The sequence below is a fragment of the Aythya ferina genome, assembly GCF_964211825.1.
Source record: "Aythya ferina genome assembly, chromosome: 3".
In the NCBI taxonomy this organism is placed as follows: Eukaryota; Metazoa; Chordata; class Aves; order Anseriformes; family Anatidae; genus Aythya; species Aythya ferina.
In genome coordinates this window covers 24,551,845-24,575,286 of record NC_140298.1, presented here as the reverse complement: position 1 = coordinate 24,575,286, position 23,442 = coordinate 24,551,845, and the positions used below count along the sequence as shown (strand labels likewise).

Below are 23,442 nucleotides of genomic sequence, written 5' to 3'. Positions count from 1 at the left end.
GACAAAGATGGAAAGTGTCAGTTGTAGCACGGGAATAAAGCTAGTAATGGGATATGTGACTGGATCAACTGGTAACAGGAGGGTGGCTACATGATGACAGGACCCAAACAATTTTCTCTTCTGTAGGAGTTACACACTCACTTTTCTGACTCCTTCTTGCAACTTTTATTTCAGCACTGATGACCCATGCTCTCCATTTGGGTTTACATATGCCTACTTCATAGTTTGCTCCCAGGAAAGATGCATGTTTCTTACCAAGGTACTTGCACAAGTCTGTCATATTCTCATCTGGATACCTGCTTTAAGCACCGTGATATTCTGTGTTGGCTTCACAACATGTAAAACCAGTAGGAATTGAAGCTCATTATTTTGATTAGTGCTACTGATAACCAACAATGACAGTTTTTTATTGATTCCCTCAAATATTGGAGTAGTTGGGTTATAAAGACAAGATAAATGTTATGCCACTATTTTTTATTTGCTATAATCAGCATCTGAAACAAAAACAAACACACTTTGGAATGCTTTTTTTTTTTTTTTTCCTATAGGAATAATCAATACAATGCTAAGCTACAATCAATATCAAGGTTAGGTAACACACTCTGGCATTAACCATCCCTCCTTATGGTGAGGAAGACTAACTAAAGGATGCACAATCTTGACAAATGCAGACAGGCTTTTTGCACAGTATGTGCACGTGCACACACACTACTCAAAAAAATACTCCCCACTTCATAGTGCAGGCAGCCAAAAGCCATACTCTTTAAGTTTAAAATAACAAATACTCACCTATATCACAGTACACTGCTTAGTTTATCGCTTCCACTGTGAATTCTGTGCTTTCATTTCATGTGTCTACATTTTGCAATTGTGTACACACTGCAAAATTACCTTTGTATATCACTTGGCATCTGTGCACACCCTCTAGAGCTTAATGTTATGCTGACATCAAAAGAAATCTTGAATTTTAAGGTACTGAAAACAATCAATAAAATTTCACTGAAAAAAAAATCAGTATACATGTTTCTTGTAAGACAGTATGCTTAATTTTATGTTGGTGTCATTTTAATGCCACAGTTTTTGATTATTCATTGTATAAAGAGTAACCTAGGAAAGAAAATCTAAAACACTGTGCCTAAGTTGGTTAAACTCTGGTGATTTATGATATATGTACTGTATATAAATATATTTATGTATATATGTACATATATATTGGTTAACATTCATTATAAATAGAACCGTGTTAACTTAGGCGGTATAAAAATAGCCACTTTCCTGGGAACATGCAAACACAGTATGCTCTCACCTAATCTACAAAACCCAAAACAACCAAAATCTTTTAGCTCTGGTTTTCTACAAATATAAATTGAAGACTTTTAGCGATTTAACCATAAAGTAAGTTTTTTCAGTAAAGATAAAAAATCTGTTTGATGCTAGCTATAATTAAGCTCAAACACAGAATATTTCGGGTTATTTACTTTCAAGTATTTTCCCATGTGAGCTAATTCTAGACACGCTGCAATATTTTTTTTCTTTTGCAGTAAAATATTGTTCAGCTCTAAACACTAAAAGCCAAATTACAGGCAATCTGGCATGCTTGCACTGCAGGGAAAAGGCTCTCCTCAACACTATTCCTATGTGGGAGGCTGTCCTAATATGGCTATTTGTGCTCCAGATCTTTTGTTCTTTGCAAAGCATTACCACGATTCCATTTCATAGATACTTAAGGCCAGAAGAGAGAGTACTGTGTCCACTTAGTCTCATCTCCTGCTCCCTGAAATTCACTCCGAGGTCCCTGCATTCAGCACAGTGACTGGTAGCTGGACTAAAATGCCTCTCCTGTAATAGCCAAAGAGGTTCCAGCTTCACAAGTTGAGTGGGATCTTGACTTTTTAGTGACTTTTCCCAAGGGGAAAAAATTTCGGTTCCATCCGAACCAAATGTGACATTTTTCCTTTTTTCTTGCCGTATGAAAAACTGAAAAATTTTTTTGTTTTGCCCTGAAACTTTCCATTCTCCTTCAAAGTGTTCTGAGTACCAGTTAGAAAGAAGAAGGGGCTGTGTTAAAAGTTGACGCTACTTCTGTTCTTCCCAATGCCTAACAGCTCAGTACCCCCAGCTTGGGCTATGGAAGCAGCAGAGCCAAGTCCTTCCTTGCTGAAAAGATTTCAGCTCTCTACTACAAGGATGCCTTAAGCACATGACTATGCCAAATATGGCACATGCTGAATTTCAGTTTTTTCATTTTGTTCCACTTAGCTAAAAAAAACATTCCTAGCCATTTCAGAGGAGAGAGGACTGAAATGCAGCTGGTTTCCCATCCCTAAGACTATCTCATCCAGCATCCCTAACACTCCCTCTCATCTTGCTAGCTCTCAGAATTGACAAAAGTATTTTTTCAAAGCAAAACAGCATGGAAGACTCAAGGCACACTCTCTTCAGGATGTTTTTCTTGTTATTAGGGGACATTTTACAGAAGTAGGATATTTAAATGTAAATGGCCTGGGCAGAGGAGGAAATGGCGCCTTGCTTTTTCATTCCTAGAGCTATTGTTTACACATGCATGTTACTGGACAATAGGGGGATGATCTAGATATTCGCCTCCAGCAGGTCTACGGGTATTGGTCTGGAAATGGTTTCCAGAGTAAGATATTTGGTGCATTTGGGTTAAATCTATGACTACCTTTCTGTGAGAATTAAAAGTGCACATCCCAAAATTTGCTGTTTCACCCACTTGCAAGATAGGGCGTGCAACTAAATGAGTTGGAAGTCAGCGAAGGCCTACTCTCCTAAAGATATATGAAGTTGCTTGTGCAAGCTTTTCTCTCTGGCACCTTTGAAAGTGATACTCCTAACTCCTCATCTCTTAAGCAAAATGGTCTAATGTTCCCAGCCACATCCTACGTTTCTTTCCCTGTTCCCAGGATGGCTCCCACATTTTTCCCAGAAGTCTTTTCTATGTCAGAAGTGATGAATCCTTGTTAAAACAGCACAGTCTTCCAGCTTTAATATTCTCAGGAAAAAAAACGCGAGGCATTCTATATCTTATGGTAAGTAGCATAAGTGCACCAAAACAATGTTATGGACGCCCCTGTATTAATTATTTAGAGAGCTGTCATTGGAAGTTGGAGACTGGGAAGTCACAAAAGGCTCGTTTGCCTTCTGATCGTCCTTCATGGAGGCTGCTTGGTCTGAGATGGAAGAGAAGGAGAGCTGGTCATGTTCCATTATGTTCACTTGGTCTTCTTCCTTGTCCTTCTTCACATAAAACAGCTTCCTAAACTTTTTGAGCTCATGGAGTTCACAGAAAGTCTCAAGAACCACCAACATTGCGATAAGGCCAAGCAACAGATAACCTGGGTACAAAAAAAAAAAAAAAAAGTTTTAATTATTATTGGAGTAAGTAGGGCTGGAACAGTTTTAACTCTGTACCTTTTTACCTTTTCCCATCCCTGCCATCTCCAAAGATTATGTTAGTTTTCTAAAAAACAAAGCAACTAGAAATGCGTGCAAAACCAATAAAAACAAAATTAAATTTTACTGTAAAATTGCTGCTGATATTTTAAAAACCTGACAAAATTGCTGTATCTGATGAAACCTTGAAGATCATTTACAGCATTTTACTAACACATAGAAACTATCCCAGCTTGACAGTGTTATTTAAATGTTACTCATGACTTTGGTAGCATGACTCTGACTTTTAAAGGTATTAGTTAGCTCCCATAATGTGAGACTTTTGGAAATGAGGTTTTGTATGGTTAGCAGATCTTTTGTTTTCCACTCCAAACATATGTATCCAGAATTTGAGGGAAGGTGTTAAAATGAGCATCTCTTAATCCCAGTTTTTCATTAGATAATGATCATTACAATCTAACAAGGAACATGACTACTTAATTATTTTATCATTTCAATGACTAAATCAAGCAGAAGCTAAGTGTATAACTATTAATACATCAGGTTAATCCAAAGGCTAAACATTAAATGTACTGAAAGATGAACACAGATTAATTATTATAATTTACACATGGACAGTGCTTTGTTACCACAAAAGCATATATTTTACATGCAGTTGCACGTTATTCAGTGAAAATAACACTCTTCCCTCTCTCTCTCTTCCAGGAGCAGTGTTAAATCAATACCATGATGCCAGGTACTGATCTAAATCAACAGTACAGCTAAAAATTTATGAATTGTTTTTAAGCTTTATCTCATGAAATTAAATGGGAGCTATGCATTAAAGCAGGGAGAAAATAGCAAAGCTATGCCAATTTAAAAGCATCTATAAATTTGCACCGATAAATTTTAATTAGCTCTGAAACACAGTCCAGCTAATCAATGGTTGATTTAGGGAGACCTGTGTTTCCCTTGAAAAGCCTGTAGCAATCATCCAGCATTTTCAGATCTGAACTCCAGAACTGTTATTGGAAAAAACTTAGGTTCAGAAAGAGAAAACATTTTATACAACCTGTTTGGTTCTACAAATTCTTTCTTCTTTCATGTGAACAATAATTCAAAAGTTATGACTGTAGATTATTTAACTTCAAAAGTTTTAAAATACATAACTTTGCCTACTTCTTCCATTTAGAATTTCCTTCAATATATTTCTTAAGCATTCTGAAGCTTGAATTTGAAAATTTATCTCTGTCCAGAAAAGGAAAATTTGACTTTTCAGTTGGGGCGAATGGGGAGGGAAGGAGAGGATTTGATCCAACATATTCTTTTATGGTTTTAAGCTTTCAGAATGTCTACAAGGCCTTTATTATGTATGACTTCCACTCCTCACTTCATCATTTAGCATCCCCAAATCAACTCTGCAGATCAGCAGGGTAATCATTAAAATCTGCTGGTAAGATAGACAGGACGGGGAGAGGAAGAAACCTGCAATGACCATGAGTCTGGGGGGGACTGAGGAGAAAAAAATAAAGTGCTCTTTTGGCTAGTTCAAGGCCTTGCTTCAAGGAATGCAAATTGAAGGCACAGTTTTTCTTTAGGTAAAACATAAAAACAAGTTAATGGACCCTTTACCTATATTATGATTGCTGGGTCACATACAGGAGCACAGACAGAGACATACCTGACATGAAAGGTTTGTTTTGTCTGTCTAGATCTTTTAACGAGTGCTTCTGCTGATCCAGGACTGCGCAGACTGATGCCGTATCAGAAAATATATTCATTCAGAATGTTAACACACAGATAATTTTCTCAGCTGTACTCTTTGATCAAACCACTGTGCCTCTCTTCTGTGTCAAACATAATTAAACTACATAAATTTAACATTCACGGTCTTGCTTTGTTATCACCTCAGTCTATTTGTCTCTCTTTGACAGCTGGTATGTCCCAACACCAGCTTCAGCTACCTTCTGTTACAACCAGAGTAAGAAACTTTGCTCTTCTGCCCATTTTTCACTGCTCCTTGATTCACCTCTGTCTGTCATCTCACCTTATGAGTTGACCTTAGGTTACATGAACCAACTCCTGACTCTGTGATGCGCTGTGAAACCTTAGCCTGATATGCTCCTGACCATCTCTGTAACAGTAATGTGAGCAGTTTTTGCTATTATTAGTAGGAAAGAAGTAGCTATGGATCAGCACAATGGAATTCTGTTTTCAGCTTTTCCTTTCTTTACTAAGAAGCTGACCTTATTTAAAACTTTCCTCTTTACATGATTACCTACAGTGCCCAATTTGCTAGCTGATGCCTCAAAGCAATCACCATCCCTGGAATGGATAAGTAAAGCCTGTTTTCAAATTATTAAGAAAAAAAAACAACAACTAAACAAAAGAAAACCAAACAACAACTCATTTAATTGTTTAGTTTGACACTTACATGTAATTCCAATTTTATACAGCTCTCGGAATTTTTGATTGTAGCCTTCTCCTGGCACATAGTCTCCTAGGCCAATGGTGCTCAGGGAAATGAAACAAAAGTAAAAAGATTCCAAAAAATTCCAGTCTTCTTCCAGAACAGAAAATATTGCTGCTGGAATAAAGAAAAAGCAGGAGACAGTGATGAACCCAAGGACTACAGCATGGATGATTGCAACGATCTGCTTGGAGAAGCCCCAGCGGATGTGGAAATAGAGCACAGGCCGCCTGGTGACATAAACAATGATGCGCTGCACCACTGCTGTCAGGAAAAGCAGCGTAAACGGGATCCCGATGACTGAGTAGATGATGCAGAAGGCCTTTCCTCCATCAGACAAAGGCACTGTGTGTCCATAACCTGAAATAAAGCAAAGGGAAGACAGACTGAGCCAAATCTGGGACCCTCATGTACCTATTTGATATTGACTATATTGCACAAGGTAAAGAACTGCTTTGCTAGTGCTAAGTCTGAATTCTGCTGTTCTTGACAAATGCTATTCAAAGAAGGTCTGCTTTAAGCAAGCAAATAGAGCCTAAGTGCTGGCAATAAAGAAGTAAAAATCCAAAAATATTTTTGGATTTCAAAACTGTGAACAAAATTGTATTAATGCTTATTTTGGAGAAGAAAGTAATGCCTACTTGGGAGCAGGGAACCTGTGGCAGGAAATCTGAGTTTTAATCTGGGTTTTCCTTTTTGTTGAAGTTTTACAAATTGATGCAACTTTTTCTTTTACCCACTTTATCAAGTGGTATAATCTATACTTCAGGAAAGCATTCCTATATTTACTTTGTAGTAAAATACTCTGAGACCTCCTGTGAAAAGCATTTAAATTGCACTTAAAAGCATTTAAATCAGCATTCCACATGGCACACTTCCATATTCCCAAGAGGTGTTTAGATGATAACCCATCAAACACCTAAAAGCAGAACAACATTTTCACAGCCAAACTCCAGGATCCAACCATTGTGGTTGGATTTTTGCCTAGTCATTTGTGTACCAGAAATATCAATAGTGATCTGTTTCAGCTGCAGGAATGCATCCACTGTTTTACAAGCTGATCACGGCCAGCAACCTCAATTCCACAAATGTGTGCAATTACACTCGTATACAGCTCAAGCAGCTATGCTGCCAAAGCACACCCTGCCAGACAGCCTGGTTTTAAGTGTGAATCACGGGTGCAGAAAAGAACAGTAAAGCCAGCATAAACCAGGAATGCTTTCTTCTGTTTGCCAGCCAAGAAAAATTTGTTTTTATTGCAGCAAGGAAGGAGAAATCTCTTGAAATCTTGTTTGTAGTTGCAGCTCTTTATCCTGATATTCCAAGCAAGTGCAGACAGGCCCTAGTAATTCTGCAGTATTCCCCCCTAGTAATTGGGGGCCTCCTACCTTCTGCCCCATTAAACCAACTGTTCATGGAATCATTAAGGTTGGAAAAGACCTTCAAGATTATCTGATCCAACCATCACCCTTCTACCAATATCACCCACTAAACCATGTCCCTAAGCACCATGTCCAATCTTTACTTGAAAACCCCCAGGGACAGTGACTCCACCACCTCCCTGGGCAACCTGTCCCAGTGCCTGACTACTCTTTCTGAGAAGAAATATCTCCTCATTTCCAACATGAACCTCCCCTGGCACAACTTGAGGCCATTCCTTCTACTCCTATCACTAGTTATCTGTGAGAAAAGGCTGACCCCCCAGCTCCTCACACCTTCCTTTCAGGTAGCTATAGAGAGCAATACCCCTCTTATATGAACACCTGGTATTTCTCCTCTAGATTAGTGAATGTAATAGTAGAAGTATTGCTCTTTTAAGTTTTCCAGCAGAGTAAGAAAAAGTAATATATTTTTTTTTAATACACAGAGATGCTTCCAGACAATGAAAGATGGGCAAGATGTTGTATCATTCCAACACACAAAATCATTCCAGAAGAAATCTATGACACAAGTCTTCAGTTGTATTTGAATTCTAATGACTACCAAAAATTCATCTAAGTTCAGTCTTTTGAACCCCAGAAGATCATAATGGCTTTTTTCTTGTTCACCTTCTGTTTGCTGTATGTGTTTTGAGATGAGAGAACTGAACCACACAGAGCATGTCAGATGCAGCTGAACCAGATTTAGAAACTGGCCAAGAACACTTCCAACACTTCCCACTTCCTGATTTACTCTGCCCCTAGTAATACCGGATATCTGGCTGGTGCTTCTGACCACGAGTGAGAACTGAGATGACATCTTCTTGGCCCTGTCTATCAGAACAGCAGGGCCTTGCCCCTCAGAGGTATCCAGGTATTCATCTGTGCAGATCCCATCGCTCCATATGTGAAACTATGATGGTGTCTGCTGTGTGCATCACTTAACATTTTATCCCACTCATTTTCAAGTGATATTTTATGGCCCAGCTGCCCTGTGGTTCTTACAGCTTTTTTTTTTTTTTAATGAAAGTAACCAACTCCAAGTTTCAAGGAAAAGAAAGGTGTGTTTGAGTTGATCATAGCATATCAAACTGACTCACGTTATACAAACATGAAAACAGCAACTGCAATGCTTTATCACATCACGGGAGCTTCAGTAAAACAGCACTAGAGATGTGTTACTTGATTAAGACATAGGGCAGACCTCATTTGGTCTAATCTACCTCATTCTCTACATCCATGCTTAAGAATGAATTCACACTGACAGAAGAACAGGGAAAGGTTACTAAAACAACCAGAGGAATAGAAACTTTTCCACGAGTGAAAGATAGAAGTGGTTGAATTCCTTGACACAGCTGAATGGAGGCTGAAAACTGATATACTATCTCCCTGTTAAAGCAGCAGCAGACAAGTGCTACCAAAGGAAAAGAAATGTTTCAGATGAAGAATCATGTTACCACACAAACAAATAGTTTTGATGTAGCCGTAACTAAATTTAATCTAGGAATTAGAAATAAGGTTTCTAACCTTCAGAGAAGAGTTTTGCAACAGCCACACACATGCAATACCAGGGAAGGAACACAACTATGTTTAGGATGGAGTCCTGGTTATTCATCATAACCAGATTATGATGAAGCTTGGTAACTTTACAGATGGTGTTATACCATGAAGCTATACGTGACAAGCAGAAATGGAGCTTGCAGATCTACAAAAGCCCTTATGAGCTCAAGATTCCTATAATTAATGTATGCTTGAGCCGTACAATTCATCCAAGTTTTTAATAATTTGAACCCAAATATCTGTATCATGTGTAGAAAAAATAAAAAAAAAATAACCCCCTGATGCGTTTGTCAGTTCTTTAGGCACAGGACAGGTTGATGGCAATTTAATCCCAGCCTCTGTGCTGACCCAAGCAGTGATCAGCTCATTTCTCAGTGAGGACTGCTTCTGGTGCTGTTACCTCTCTATCACTTCTCTCATAATTCCTGAAGGACAGGCAAATCATCTCTCCAGGTGCTACACAGGATACACCCAGATTCAGAGGAAAGTGTAAAATCAAAGACTTCACTACAGGAAAGTTTGCAACAAGGTTTGGTTAAGTTGGGTGCTCAGACCAGCCTCTTGGCTAACCCCTACCAAAATTTTCTGAATTCACAGAATTAGCTGAGATGCCTAAAGCAGATGCTACCTTCTAAGGTCTGTTCTGCCATACCACATAAAGGTTAGAAAGGGGATTGTGCATCTCTCAGCTGTTAACAGGAAGCATAGCAATGCTGAATGCAGGCTTCAGCTTCAGACCAAGGAGAGACTATACACTCCCCTCAGCCAGCCACAGTAAGAATATGACATCTTCCAGCAGCAACAGAGGAGGGATCAACACGTGCTTGCTCCTCAGGATCCAGAGTCACTGGTTGGGAATAACTACACTGAAAAGCTTGAGCTAAAACAGTCACAATTTAGAAGGCTGTGGCAGGCAGGGAGGAACATGGCCCATATTTTTTCCCAGTATGAAACTGCTTGCATGACTTATTCCTAGCGATTCCTATATGCTTTAGCCATCGCTGTACAAAAGTCATTAAAAACCAAACAAAAAGCCTACAGCCATGTATTAAAACACAAGAAATTACAGATCCACGGAAGGAGACAACACTCTATGTGTGCCTTCAGCCATTTACACTTTGCAGCCTGTTCAGGGAAATGGCTTCCTGTGATCCCTCCATAAAGCGCCTAGCGTACGCTGGTTCTGCATTAACAATAGATAACACAATGTATGGCAGTGTGCCTTTTTCAGCAGAAACTACCATGCTCAGAAGCATTACAATTGCAATCCTGAGACATCATTTTTGTTATGAGAACAGGATGCTCACAGAAAGCATGCTCACTATTTATATTCTGCTTATTAAAATGAATAAGTCTCTTTAATCTATCAGAGAGGAGTTGGATAGACTTGCTATGGGTGACTAGAATTAAATTGCCCACGTAGCATCTCCACAGCATTTCATAATTACTGATTATAAGAGAGACAAGATTTACAGTGTGCCATATCTTCATGTGTATAATCTGAACATCAGACCACAAGCACCTGTTTAAAAGCACTAACCTTTGAAAAACCAAACCTTCAGATAAGCTGCCCAAGTGCGGAAGCAAAATGACACCAGGGATAAAAACATATTATTCATGCACAATCCTTTCTGTTGTCTATTCATACATTAGAGGTACAATTCCTTCAAGAAGCTCACAAAGAAGCTCATACAAGACCAGCAGGATTTACCACATTTAATAAGATCAACAGTTCATCCAGTTCAGCGTCTTGACACAGACTGGTGTTTGATCATGCAAAGACCAAACCTTACAGGACATGCGTAGTCGGGCTTCGGTTCTGCTAATGTAAGAGGATTTTTTTTTTCCTTAAAAGTCATTTACCCTCTTATGACTCAGAGGACTTAAACTGGTAGAAGTTTACATAAATATACAAAATATCTGTATCTGTTCTGATGTAATTTTGAATGTCCCCGCAATCCACAAAGGTGCTTAGTTTTAAAAGTTATTTACAATTCTTAAATCTCTTTATATTGATCTTGGTGCAGGGAATTATACAGGTCAATTATACGTTCAATAAACTATTTACTTTGTCATTTGCTGTCTTTCAAGTTAGTCTTTTGTTCTTATATCTTTCTAAAAAGGCTTGGTCATGACTTTTCTACACTTTTCATTGGTTTATATCCCTCATGTGTGAGTTCTTCTATTAGTAATTTTCCTCTTCATTCTTCTCTATATCTAATTGTTTCTGTCGCAAAGAGATGCTCAGATCATTCTATTCCAGGTAAGAAATATTTTCTCCCTCCATCTTGATATACCACAACACTTTGCTTGTTTTGCAGAGCCCCTAGGTAGCTCACAAGACCATCCAACTCCTAGCAGACTGTCAAACCCAGCATCATGTACAACCATTCCATAAAACTCTTCTACCCTGTGTTAGCTTGGTGCTTGTTGGCACTGTGTTTTAACTTTCATCTTTCTCAGTTACTGCCTTTGACCAAGCTAAGCAGTTCTGTATCATCATAATTGCTTTATCTCTTCATAGTTCAGTCCTTCCTGGAGCTTATTAAGTAATTGGACTTCCTTTTGTTGAGAAACAGCAGCCCTCAAAGAGCTTCACCTGGCCAGCCTCTCTCAGGCTGTGGTGATGAAGCCCAGGTGTGTGAGCAGGCTGCAGGACTGGCCCTTTCCCTTGCCCCTGTTAGACCCATGGGCACTGGCTGCCCATTATTGCTCTCATGAGAACGGGGCCAGCCCAGAGATCCCAGCCCATGCCTCTCCCTTCATGACTTAATCAGTCAATGCCAGCTAATGAGTTTGGGTTGTCTGTCTGCTTCTGCCAGGTGGTGTTCTTCTCCCCACCCTGTGTTTTGCCAAGCCACTGCTCCTTCAGGTCCCCCTGCCTAAGGTGACCCATTGCAATGCCAACAGCACCGAGCTCTTCAGGGCAGGGAGCGGGCCATCCTTGGCATGTCCAGGTGGCAGAGTCATAACACCCAACCCAAACGTGGTGGCACAACACTACACACACACTCATCCCTTTGCTGCTTTGAGTCAGTATCCCTGAAGAGAAATCATCCCTTTCAAGTCCGCTCACAATCTCCAAACGCCCCAACAGATGAAGGCAATTGTGTGCTACATATTAAAGTCATGTAAAAGCCTTTTTCATTCATCCCAAGCATAACATGACTCACTGGAATATGATGATGATGGAGGCCAGAGATTACATTTACGTAATTTCTGCACAATTGTTCTTATAAACCTTTGACATTTTCCATGTGTTAAACGGTGAAATACATCCTTCTTCGTAACTGGCCTATAACCCTCCGAAATAAAAGGGAAATGTCAGTTGATGGCAGACCCATGTGGCAGAGAGATCACATAGAAGTTTCAAGTACTTTTTCTACTGCAAGGAGGAGCATAGCAGTAACCAGTGATCAGAAACTTGCCCTACAGAATTCATATCAACAACACAATTAAAGTAGCTGATTAGGAATTTTATGTAAAGTCAAGCAGTTGACTGGGCCATAAATTAGCAGGCAAAAGTCACCTACTATACAGAACGAAAGCAATTCCAAAGACATGCTGCATTATGCAGTATATCTGTACATGGCAAAGCATCTGCTGAGAATCGAGTTGTCTTTCAGGAAAGTTATTTTGACTTCTCTACTTCTATCAGGCATGCATTGGGAAGGACATAAGTTACCAACTTTAGAGATGGCAGATAGGTAGGTAGTTAACTAGCATTTTAGTGCACCATTGCAGGTAAGCCTCTCTTCCTTGTATCACAGGTGGGAAGAAGAATTTAAAAGACTTGTAAAAGACATGAAAATTGGTCCATAGCTTAAAAAAGACAGTGCAAATCAGTAGCGCTGTGCTGCTAGAAATGACTTTTAGTCAGGTTTGAGACACAGCAAAGCCATTAAAACAAAACATTTAAAAGAGAGTTTTATGTGAAAAAGCAGGAGTGAAAATTAAAGAGGTCACCAACACCATTTTAGTGAACAAACCTGAGAGTTCTGATTTCCAGCCAGGCTGAGACAAGCTACCCTACATGGCTGAGAGGAGAAGGGGAAAAAAAGTCTATGATGGGCATTTTTAAGCAGAGTAAATCCATCTGGATGTCACATTTTGCTGCCTCCTCAGTTGAGTCATTAATGGAACTGGTTTTGTGTGCACTGGAAGGAGGAGGAGGAAGATGCGCTATAAACTGTTAATTAAACAATCTGCATGGAAAAAATGAGGGAAAGTGAGAAGGAAATTTGTTTGAAACCTAGTTCATTTCACTAATTAAAGCATACAATGCTGTCCTCAAACAGCTGCATCGGCATAATTAGGGAGGTGATGAAGGGTGTGGCAGAAACCTCTTAAACCAGTTTTGCCATGAAGGAAAGCAGTCATTACATCCATCCTCACACAGCACCAGGAGGGGCGATTTAAACCTCCAGCCAAAGTGATCTGATTCAGTGCTGCTCCAGCTCCCTCCAATGATGTAGCCCTCAAACCTTGCTAGAATAAAAGTGGTAAAAGAGTATTTAAACAACTAAATTAACCTCAAGGGTTATTTCTTCTTCACAATGATTTCTCACCTTCTCTCTTCTCAAAAGACCAAATCCTGTTTTGCCAATTTCTAGTTACGATTTCAGTGTGATATTTATTACAGGGACGTGTCAAGGGACTTTTTCCAAAACAAAGAGAGATTCCAACATAGTGATCTGCATGTACTTACTGTGTGTACACAATTTCAGTTCCTTATGAGACTACTTTTTTGCTGCCATCAGTCATCAGTGCCCACGACCGCTAATTCCTCACAACCAGTGTCCTGCCAGCTGAGTTTGGAGTTAGCTCAAAGAACTGCTTCATATAATACCCTCACTAATGTCATCTGCTGCACCAAGAAAGGTAGAATGGCTTTGAACACTGTCAGTTTTATAACTAGATTGATTGTATGAGTAACTTGGACAGCTGTCAGGAACATCTGAACCCAAAATATCAACCCGATAGCATCTAAATACAGGCATCTATATTCAAAGGTAGCTTCAAAACCAACTTCTACCAGAACAGCTGTACATCAGAACATTTATAGCTTGCAAATCATGTCGTCTATCACATCTGTTTCTACACAGGAAACAATATTTTTACCCATCCAAAGAAAGAAACGGGGCTAGAAACTCTATCCACAGATGCTGGGAAAAGAGGAGGCTGATGAATAAAGCCATGGAAAATGTTTGAAGGAGAGCAAGAGATACTCCCCATACTATTTAAGGGGAGCAGTTCACTTTATGGTTTTTTATATTTGGAATTGTTTAAACCAATTTGCATCAGACCTAGCAAATCACGCAGGTTTAATTCCCATCCTGACCAACATGACATGCATCACCCTAAATACCCAGTGTGACAGAGGTTATGAGGTTATGGCTACATATTCAGACTTAAGCTATCTACTATCAGAAAGAATGACAATTGTTGACTAAAAACAAACAAACAAAACCAAAACCAAACCAACAAAAAAGTTTTTTATGCCAAGAGCAAAAGGAGTAATGACTTTTTTATGAAAAAATGTGAGGCTGAATTTGTGACTGGGAATGAGAAGGGCTGAGGCTGGCAGGGCCCTCTGGAGCCCACCTGGCCCAACCCCTGCTCCAGCAGGGACACCCAGAGCAGGCTGCCCAGCCCCACATCCAGGAGGCTTTTGGAGATCTCCCAGGAGGAGCCTCTCACACAGCCTCTCTGGGCAGCCTGTGCCAGGGCTCTGTTACCCCACAGCACAGAAGTGAGGCCTGGTGTTCAGAGGGCCTCCCTGTGCTCGTTTGTGCCCACTGCCTCTTGTCCTGGCACTTGGTGCCACTGAAAGGAGCCTGGCTCCATCTTCTTTGCAGCCTCCCTCTAGGTGTTCACACACATTGATGCAACCCCCCTGAGCCTGCTCTTCTCCAGGCTGAGCAGTCCCAGCCCTCTCAGACTTCCCTTGTGGGAGGGGTGCTCCTGTTCCTCCATCATCTTTGCAGCCCCACGTCCCTCTTGCACTGGGGAGCCCAGACGTGGAGCCAGCACTCCCCAGTGCTGAGCAGAGGGGAAGGATCACTTCCCTTGGCCCAAGGCACCGTCAGCCTTCTTTGCTCCGAGGGCACCCTGCTGGCTCGTCTGTGGCCATTAATTATGCAAGGAAAGTTGAGAGTGCATTAGGGCTTTCCACTTGAATATACCAATGGACAGCAAATTGATACATACATTGTGCATCTACTTATTTATTTTTAACTCTAGAAAAAACGCAGTGCCATCTGCTGATAATGATAACTTGTGTCTTTTTATGTGTGCACACTATTATAAGTCCACTTACAAGTTTCTAGAGGGATACGCTCTCAGCTTCTGCGGCCTCACAGCCCTGGAAACCCCCAAATTCCAAAGCACATTTTGGAATTCCAAAATTCTGTCAGTGAAATCCTCGCATTATTCATGCTAATCAGTAATCCATTTCTTGTCCAAGGCATGTCTAAGGAATATTCTTCTTCTTTTGAGCTAGGAAACGTGTTAAGATGGTTGTCTTGGTTCCTCCCTAGCTGCCAAAGCAGGCTAAGTCTGTTCTAAGAGAAATTTCTGTACCCTGTATGATATCAAGGTTGCTGTACACCTCTCTATATAGGAAGAAGATGGTAAAAGTGAACGTTGTGTCCTGGGCATGTCTTTGCAATTCCTTTTTTTTTTTTTTTTCCTCCTGTATCAATTATGTACAAGAGGAACTATTGCCACTTTGAACATTAAGAACAACTGACAATAAAGCACAAATAACCTTTAATTTTTCTGTCTCTGCATTCTGGCATACTTTCATATGAATTATTATTAATCTTTTTTTCTCACTTGGAGCTGGAAATTTATAAATATATTTTCAAACTAGGAAAAAAATGTACATTCTTGGAAACTGATGAAAATACTGTCACCATGCACCACCTGTGAGTTAGCTACTCTCATAATCCACAAACACTGACATAAGAACGCGTGTTAAAGGCATTTTTCAATTAAATTCAAGTGACAAAACAAAGCAGTACAAGTACCCTGTTATCATTTCAATGTCTGAGAGAAAAGCTGAAGCCAATGCAGGCAGGGAGATTTAAAATTTTTATTTACAGATGGTAATTTTCTATTAAAATGTGATAATTTTGCTAACTCTCTACTCTCTAAAGAGGTAGTCAGAGAAACAAGGTGCCATGATGAAGAAAATGTTTTTGTGTTTGATTTGTCAGAAAACCAAGCCCTTTAAAATAGGAAAATAATTTGAGTGAAACGGGAGCTGAGGTCTTATTTAAAAATTTCATCTCAATTTCATGAAAAAAGCTACATTTGATCATATTACTTAAGGGATCAAGTATCTACCAATTTCTGTCCAGAACCAATTATTTTCACTATTGGAATATAAAGTATAGCAATGGAAGAAAGAAATGGGGGAGGGGGCAAGAATTCTAGGGCCACTTTGTTTACATTATATGCCCACACTTACTGTGCTACAGTGGAACAATCAGTTGCATGGACCTAAGGTCATCATTGTAAGTGAGGGTTTACCTTCAGGTTTGCTCTACTTTGTTCATGAAGACTGGATGTACATTAACAGGTGAGGTGCACTTTGCTGCTCTCCAAGACTACCTCCTTCAGCTTTGTTCAATTGAAGAGGAGTCCACTTTGAATGCTCCAAGACTGGCCCACAGCGTGAATCACGAGCAGAAACGATCCAGGGACTTGTGGCACTGCATGCCTGACCTGAACCAAAACACTACTGCAGATGCACTGACTTGGGACCAAGAAATCAGGCAGACCTCAGCTTCTTTCAGAGTTTAAATTTAATTGATGCTCCTCTAGCATCACCTCCTGCATTCATATTAGGCAGGGCCTTGACAGAGCATCTTAAGAGTATAGCTCCCTAGACAGAAAGCGTTTCCTCTTCTGATGGGCTCCAGGTTTTTGTATGAAAGCCCTTCACTTCTCTAAAGTAACGTTTCCGAATTGCCATCATGACTCAAACACAGCGATGCAAGATGAGTGATGACAGCATTCACACTGTGAGGCTACCTGAACCACAGCTCTCAAGAACATACAAGGACATTCCATAAACTGGGGAGAAATTAGACGAAACTCAGCACCAACCCAAGGGAGTGCTTATACTTTTTTAATTCTAATACAATATCCTACACTTCTTTCCACCACAAGGTTCACTCTATGCCTCATTCATCACAGCACGTAACTTGATGCAAAGATTAGAGCTGGATGGGCAAACTGAAAGGCTAGCAAGCGGTAACATTTGATAATTTACAGTGACTGCTGTTTTAGTCAGTTATTACCTATAGTTTCTATTTAAAGTAGCAAAAACACCTTCCAACTGCACAGCAGCGATGATAATGCTGAACCCATTCGCACACCAGTAGCTCTAAGGAATTGATTGGTACTGATGCTACTTGGCAAAAGGCTGCACTGTACTAGAGCCACACAAACAGCAGATCCACTGCATGGGAACCAAATTCAGCCCAAAGAGTAAGTACAGAACTCAGTCCCTCCCACACATCAGATGGTTATTAGTGAGGGGTCCTCACAATAGCATCTCTTCTCAAGCAGAGTCAGAGAGAAATACAGCTCAAAAGGTAATAATTAAGTGAAAAACAATAGCATTGTTTCATGCCACAGACAGACACTGCATCTCCTTAACCCCGCCTGGATACATTACATGGGAGTGCAGCGTACATTATCAGCCCAAGGGAACTGTTAGACCTTTCTGGCACAGCCTACGTGAAAGCACACGTTGCTTACCACCAGAAAGGGACTTGCTGTGTGTGAGACAAAGGTGGCAGGACTCCAGGTGAGGCATATAACCCATTTCCTGGGCTATTAAACACACCTTTAGAAAGGACACGTAGTCTATAGGACAAGCTTGGGCTCCCCAGGCATTCGGCTGGCAGAGCTTTCCCACTTACCCTTTGTGAACAGTAAGCCAGATTTTTTAAACCCTACTGCCCCACAGTAAGCTACATAGTACCTACAAAACTGTTCATTGTGGACCTTTTTTGTTATGACAAGCTAAACCTTCAGCCTGGTATGAGATTTGTGTGGGCTGGACCTGTGTTCTCTCAGAGTCCTGGTAGCTTCAATAATGCTTTTTGGAGCAGTGTCATTAAAGACTTCATGCTCTGTGTGCATGGCTTCAAACAGTGCTCAGTGCAGGAACAAAGACTAAATATGCGAGCACATTCAGCAGACAGAAGTCTGCTAAACCTCTGAGGAAGCATTCAGGCTTCAGTTCTGTCACAGATGGTGGTCAAAAGATATGTGTGCATTGCTAGGTTTGCTTGGTTTTACCTTAAAAACAATTTTATTTTACTTTTTTTTTTTTTTTTTCCTAAATCTGAAGTCTGTATACTAGAATTCGGGTCCTCTCAAGAGTTATCCCGGATTTAAGACCCTATAGGGTTAAACTGCAATCAAACTAGGATCCATCTCGGGTTGGGATTTTGCATCCCCTTCCTCCCCCAACCTCTCAATAACAGCATATTTCTAGAAATACCTATCCAAAACCAGAGCATCATATTTTTAGATCTGCCTCTAGCAAGCAGTTAGCATAAGTAATGAAACACGTCTCTTGTATCAACAGCTATTTTCCATGAAACCTAGGATTCATTTTTCAATGGGGGGAAAAAAAAAGACGAAAATGACAAAAGTCTGCTGAATAAAAGCCAACCCCAACAGGTCAAAAGCAAGGTTAGACTTCCTGAGGGCTCCTCTGAGACTTCAGCAAGGAAAATTCCAATTATTCTTTTATTGGTTTACCTGCCCGCTAGGCAACAGATGGTCAAAAATCTGTATCAAAGTGGGGCCCCCCATCAGATTACTTTATTACGAATATTTCCTGACAGAACAAACTCTGCCTGGGAAACTAAAATTTGATTAAAAAAAAAGAAATGTGAACAGGCTTTACTAGGGAAGGTCTACTTGCGGTCCTCTGAAATGTTAGAAAACAAGGCAAGGTTTTGCGCTTCTCTTTTGTTAAGGGTTTTTGTATTCTGTTTAGCAACACATGCGCAGCAACCTTCCCACAATAATGGATTTTTGAAGCCACAGATCACCAAGATCAATATGTAAAGAAATGGATTCATTAAAAACCTTCTTAAGATCTTCAACACCAATTTCAAGGTATTGAGAAGAGGTACAAACCCTTCTGCAGTTCTTCCTAGGATTCGCATCCTTGAATATCCAATGTTGGAAAGAAAAACCTTAACGTGGAAAATGTTTTGGCAGAGAGACCAGGAAAGAAAGCGACATTTTTAACTAGATTTAGTCATTAGTTTGCACGTGATCTTTTCATTTCATGTGTTCATTTAATAAAAAGCTCGATGAGACTTTCACCTTGTCTACAGCATAAAGGTGATATGTTTAACACAACAGTAATACTTCTAGATTTTGTCTATAGATATGGCAGTCTGCAACAATATCCCCTACAGAAAAAATCATTTTAGCGGCTTAGAAATGCATTTAGCATTTCATTTCAATGAATGTGAGAAGATAAACACTTTCTGAAGAGACTGGCAGAAGATAGAGCTTTTTCTTTCTTGGGAAAGGTCTGGAACCATGATTTCATTTCATGCTGTAATTTTCTCTTTCCCTACCTCTGCTAATCGTTCTGTAACAGGTTTTAAAGTTCTATCAATTACTTCAGCCTCCACCACTTGAAAGACCTTGTTTATGCACATACTACAGGGATGTGCCAGCTGCCACTGATGAGCCCAGCACCTGTGCAGTATGGTACTCAGCTTGAAGAGAACAAGTCTGGTACTGTGTAGTGGGAAGAGGTTTCTAAAATTGGTAACAGGCACCTGGTGCCATTCCAAATCCATCTTGGGAGGTGTCACAAGCTTTAAATGTGTTGCAGTGGCACTTACTGCAGTGCTTTCATCACATCTAATTAGTGAAGAATACCTATCTGGTCTTGCTATGTTATCATTTCTTGCACTGAAACGAGCCACAGTTGTTCTTCCAACCAGCTGGGAATAAAAAGAAACAACCAGCTGCAAATTAGTATGCTTCCCACCTTCACTTCTGAAACAAAAATTGCTTTATTGGACCATCAGGAAGAACAGGACATGAAAACAGTGAATGAAACTGGTATTATGGGCAGTAAAGAATTATCACACAACATTAAAAATTAAGCAATTTCATGCAGGAAAGTTAAAATCAAACCTGTAAGCAGCATCTTTGCATTAAAACACAACCTCACGTAGAAGAAAGTATTATCTACAAAATACAGCAGGGGAATAGGAACGTATACTTCTAATCTTGTAGATTTAACATGTGGAACTTGGGGAAATTACTAGCATCAGCTCCCTTGTTGACAGAGGAAGACACATAGTCCTTACATATCTCTGTAAGATAATTCAGTATTTCATGCTTACATCAGACATAATAATGCGTTTGCATACAAATAAGTCGTATCCCTACCTTTTGTTTTAATAGCTGTTCCTGAGAAATATGAAGGATTCAACAGTATGTGGAGCAAAACAGATGCAAATCAACACAAATAGCAGAAATCAGTGAACCAACTAACTGAAATACACAGTTAGAGTGCATCAATCTCCAGTTTTATGGAAGGTATGTTCCACCTGGAATATTCATTCCTAACTTAAAAAGTAATCCTTATCACTTCTGAAATTAAAAGACAAAGTTTAATCAATGGCCAAAGTGAAATATCTTTCAGATTAGATAGTTTATTCCAAATCACAGTCCATAACACGATGTTTGATGGTACTCTGCCATCCAAATATAGCCTAGCTGAACAGACTCACACTTTCACATTCAAAACAGAACATTAATTTACAAGACCCAATGGGGAAATACTTTAACTGTTGCGAGCTGGCTTACTGAACTGTAAACAGATTTTACAGATATTGAGTATTGAATCATTCACACATTTAGGACAGCCCATACAGCAAACACCAACTGCAGGAACCATGAACTAAATTAATCACACTGGAATCAGGATAGCCAGCATAATCACGACTGTATGCCCTACCAACAAATACAGGGACAATAGAAGAAAAGAACAGCACTGTAATTGCACATACTATTTCTGTTCATAAGAGGAACCGTAGACAGCTTTAACTAGAAATTCTTTAGAAATAAATCACAATGTAGTGCTTAGAGAGGCAAACTACAGACACAAGACATTTAGCCAACAACATTAAGATAGAACAATTTAAATGCTGTGGGGTTTCAAACACCATTATTGTCTGTTTAGATTAATGGCAATTTGTTTTAAGATGGTGAATGTTTTTCCAGCTTGCTAGCAAAATGCCTCCTGGTAGGGTATATGATATCTTCAGAAATTCTTGCAACTATAGTATGACTGACCTAGTGCAGATATATCATCCTAGCCTCTCGGGGACAGAATAAGATAGCCCTGCACACAGTGAAAGCAGGCAACATTAAATCCATAGGGCAATTCATCAAAAATGCAGTGCTCTATCATAATTCTGGACCTACTGCATCAGACCAAGACCATCAACACCGATCAATGATTCTGGGTCCCGTTTCCTCAGGCTCCAGTACCTTAAGGCAGCATATACATCAACCTGCTGAGCATCTGCCCAGCCTGAAAGACTGAATTGTGTGGGGGGTTCACATTCAGCACTTTCCTATCAGTGCTTGCATGTGCAAACCAAGGCCATCAAGAAAAAGGCTCTACGTGGGATGCTGTAGATGGCAGCTCTCAGATGCCAATGTACTGGCAGGGGAAGAAGGTGATAAACTGGCTGGTGGTTCCAAAATAAAGACAGGCAGTGAAGAGCCAGGGTCAGCAATGTGCAAATTGATAGTTAGCACATCTTTTCAAGTGAGGTATTTCTTTGCAAGAGCCTGGCCCTATGCAAACATCAAGTTTCTCATAATTTTCAAGGATCAGGACTTATGAACTAGTTACGGTAACTAAACACAAAGGTAGGACTGCATTAGTTCTGTATTAGATTCAAAAATGACAAATTATCAAATAATGCTAGTTACCTAGCAGGGTAAAAATAAAGCTCCCCCCTAAGATGTGTGTACCTGGGGTAGTGGATAGAGTCCTAGCAAGGTGTAGAAATATGTCAGAGGCAGCATATCTATCAACAAAGAGGAGCTTCTTTCAGCTTTGCTAGCTGTCAGTTTAATCTTGCTTGAAATATTGCTCCTTCACGAGGGGCAATGAGCAATTGTCAGTTACATCATCATTACAGGAACACATTCTTAGGTTGCCAGCTCCTTTTACACCTGTTGTTGATCTGGCCATGCATTTCTGATCCTTCCCATGCTTTCACCAATTTGTTAGGTATCTGATGTAAGAGTTGCAGCTGAGAAAGAAGATCCTTTTCCCTTTGTGGCTCTACCCCTCTTGCATTGGTTGTAGCTTATCTGACTGCAGTAACTTGGAGCAAACTAATCCTGCAGAAAGCACCTGCTTTTCTTCTAGGCCGATAAACTGAGCTGGCTTACTGCTGTGGTCCAGGAAGCAACAGAGCTAGCACAGGGAAGAAGGCTGCACCACACATTGGGAGTCAACAGTCCAAGATATTTTCCTTCCAGTGGCAGGGTTGTTTGGTAGGCTCAGCACATTTTGTTTTACCTCACCCTGGGCAAACTTTCTACTAGATATAAGGAGAGGTAACCAGCATGCTAAAGCAGAACAAACTCTGCCTTCTTCCCACAAAGGCTATTCACACTTTTGATAAGTTGTGTGGGCTGCATTAACTGATAACCATCTTGTCTTCTGCACAGAGTACACAACTGAACTATTTCCTAGATGGGAGTGGCAGTGCTTCTGGAGTCTCCATGGAAGACACAGAAATGCATATTACAGATTTCAATATGGCTTCTCTAAGTCCTTATTCAAGAAGCTGCAATTTTCACTATTATTACTGAGCAGAGAAACTCTTACTAAAACAATATGAAAATAAACCAAAAACCAAAACAAAATGAAAAAACAAACAAAACAAAAAAAAAAACACAAACACCACCAACCCAACCATCCAATGCAAGAAAATGAAAGCGTGCTAAAGCACATCTATGGGATGGAAAAAGTCAGCTTACTGTAGGGAAACATGACCTAGCACCTAGCAGGAGGAACAGAGAGCTGCAAGACAAAATTCACAGGCTCCTATTCTCAGCCATACTAATGGCTTACATGAACTTTCACAACTGCTTTTTTCTCTTTGACTCAGTTTATCCTTTTGCAAAGTGCATACAGAAATAACACTTCTGTTCTTTTACTTGTGGGACAGAAAGTGCTTTAGCCAGTAAAGCAGTTCCTGTTACACATGTGCTTCAGCATCTACTTCTAGAAGGTGGTTCAGAGATTTGAGAGATTATCACCATCTCCCTTGTGACATCTAAGGACATGGTATAATGCAAGGCTAATATCTGGAACAGCCGTTTATGGTGTTGAAAGAATTCCTATCTTTTAGTTGAGGCTGAGATTTGTTATTACCAACAACTTCTAGGATAAGTGACATTTTCCTCTACGCAGCACACAAAGTTGTCAGATAGCAGTTACTCCAGAAAGCATGACCTGAACATTCAACAGGCTTCAAGTAGTACAAATGGCTGCACGGAAAGATCTGA

The 23,442-nt window shown here is 40.0% G+C and overlaps 1 protein-coding gene across 1 annotated transcript in view; it reads right to left on the bottom strand.

The window, feature by feature from the left end:
* Positions 1–457: 457 nt before the first annotated feature.
* The window catches only part of KCNK1 (potassium two pore domain channel subfamily K member 1), a 32,960-nt gene continuing 9,975 nt past the window's right edge, over positions 458–23,442 (bottom strand). The window contains exons 2-3 of the mRNA XM_084514195.1: positions 5,828–6,223; positions 458–3,356 (exon numbers count right to left, since the gene is read on the bottom strand). Coding sequence (XP_084370321.1) covers positions 3,097–3,356; positions 5,828–6,223 — 656 coding nt within the window. The 3' untranslated portion in view covers positions 458–3,096. The remainder of the gene's footprint in view (positions 3,357–5,827; positions 6,224–23,442) is intronic.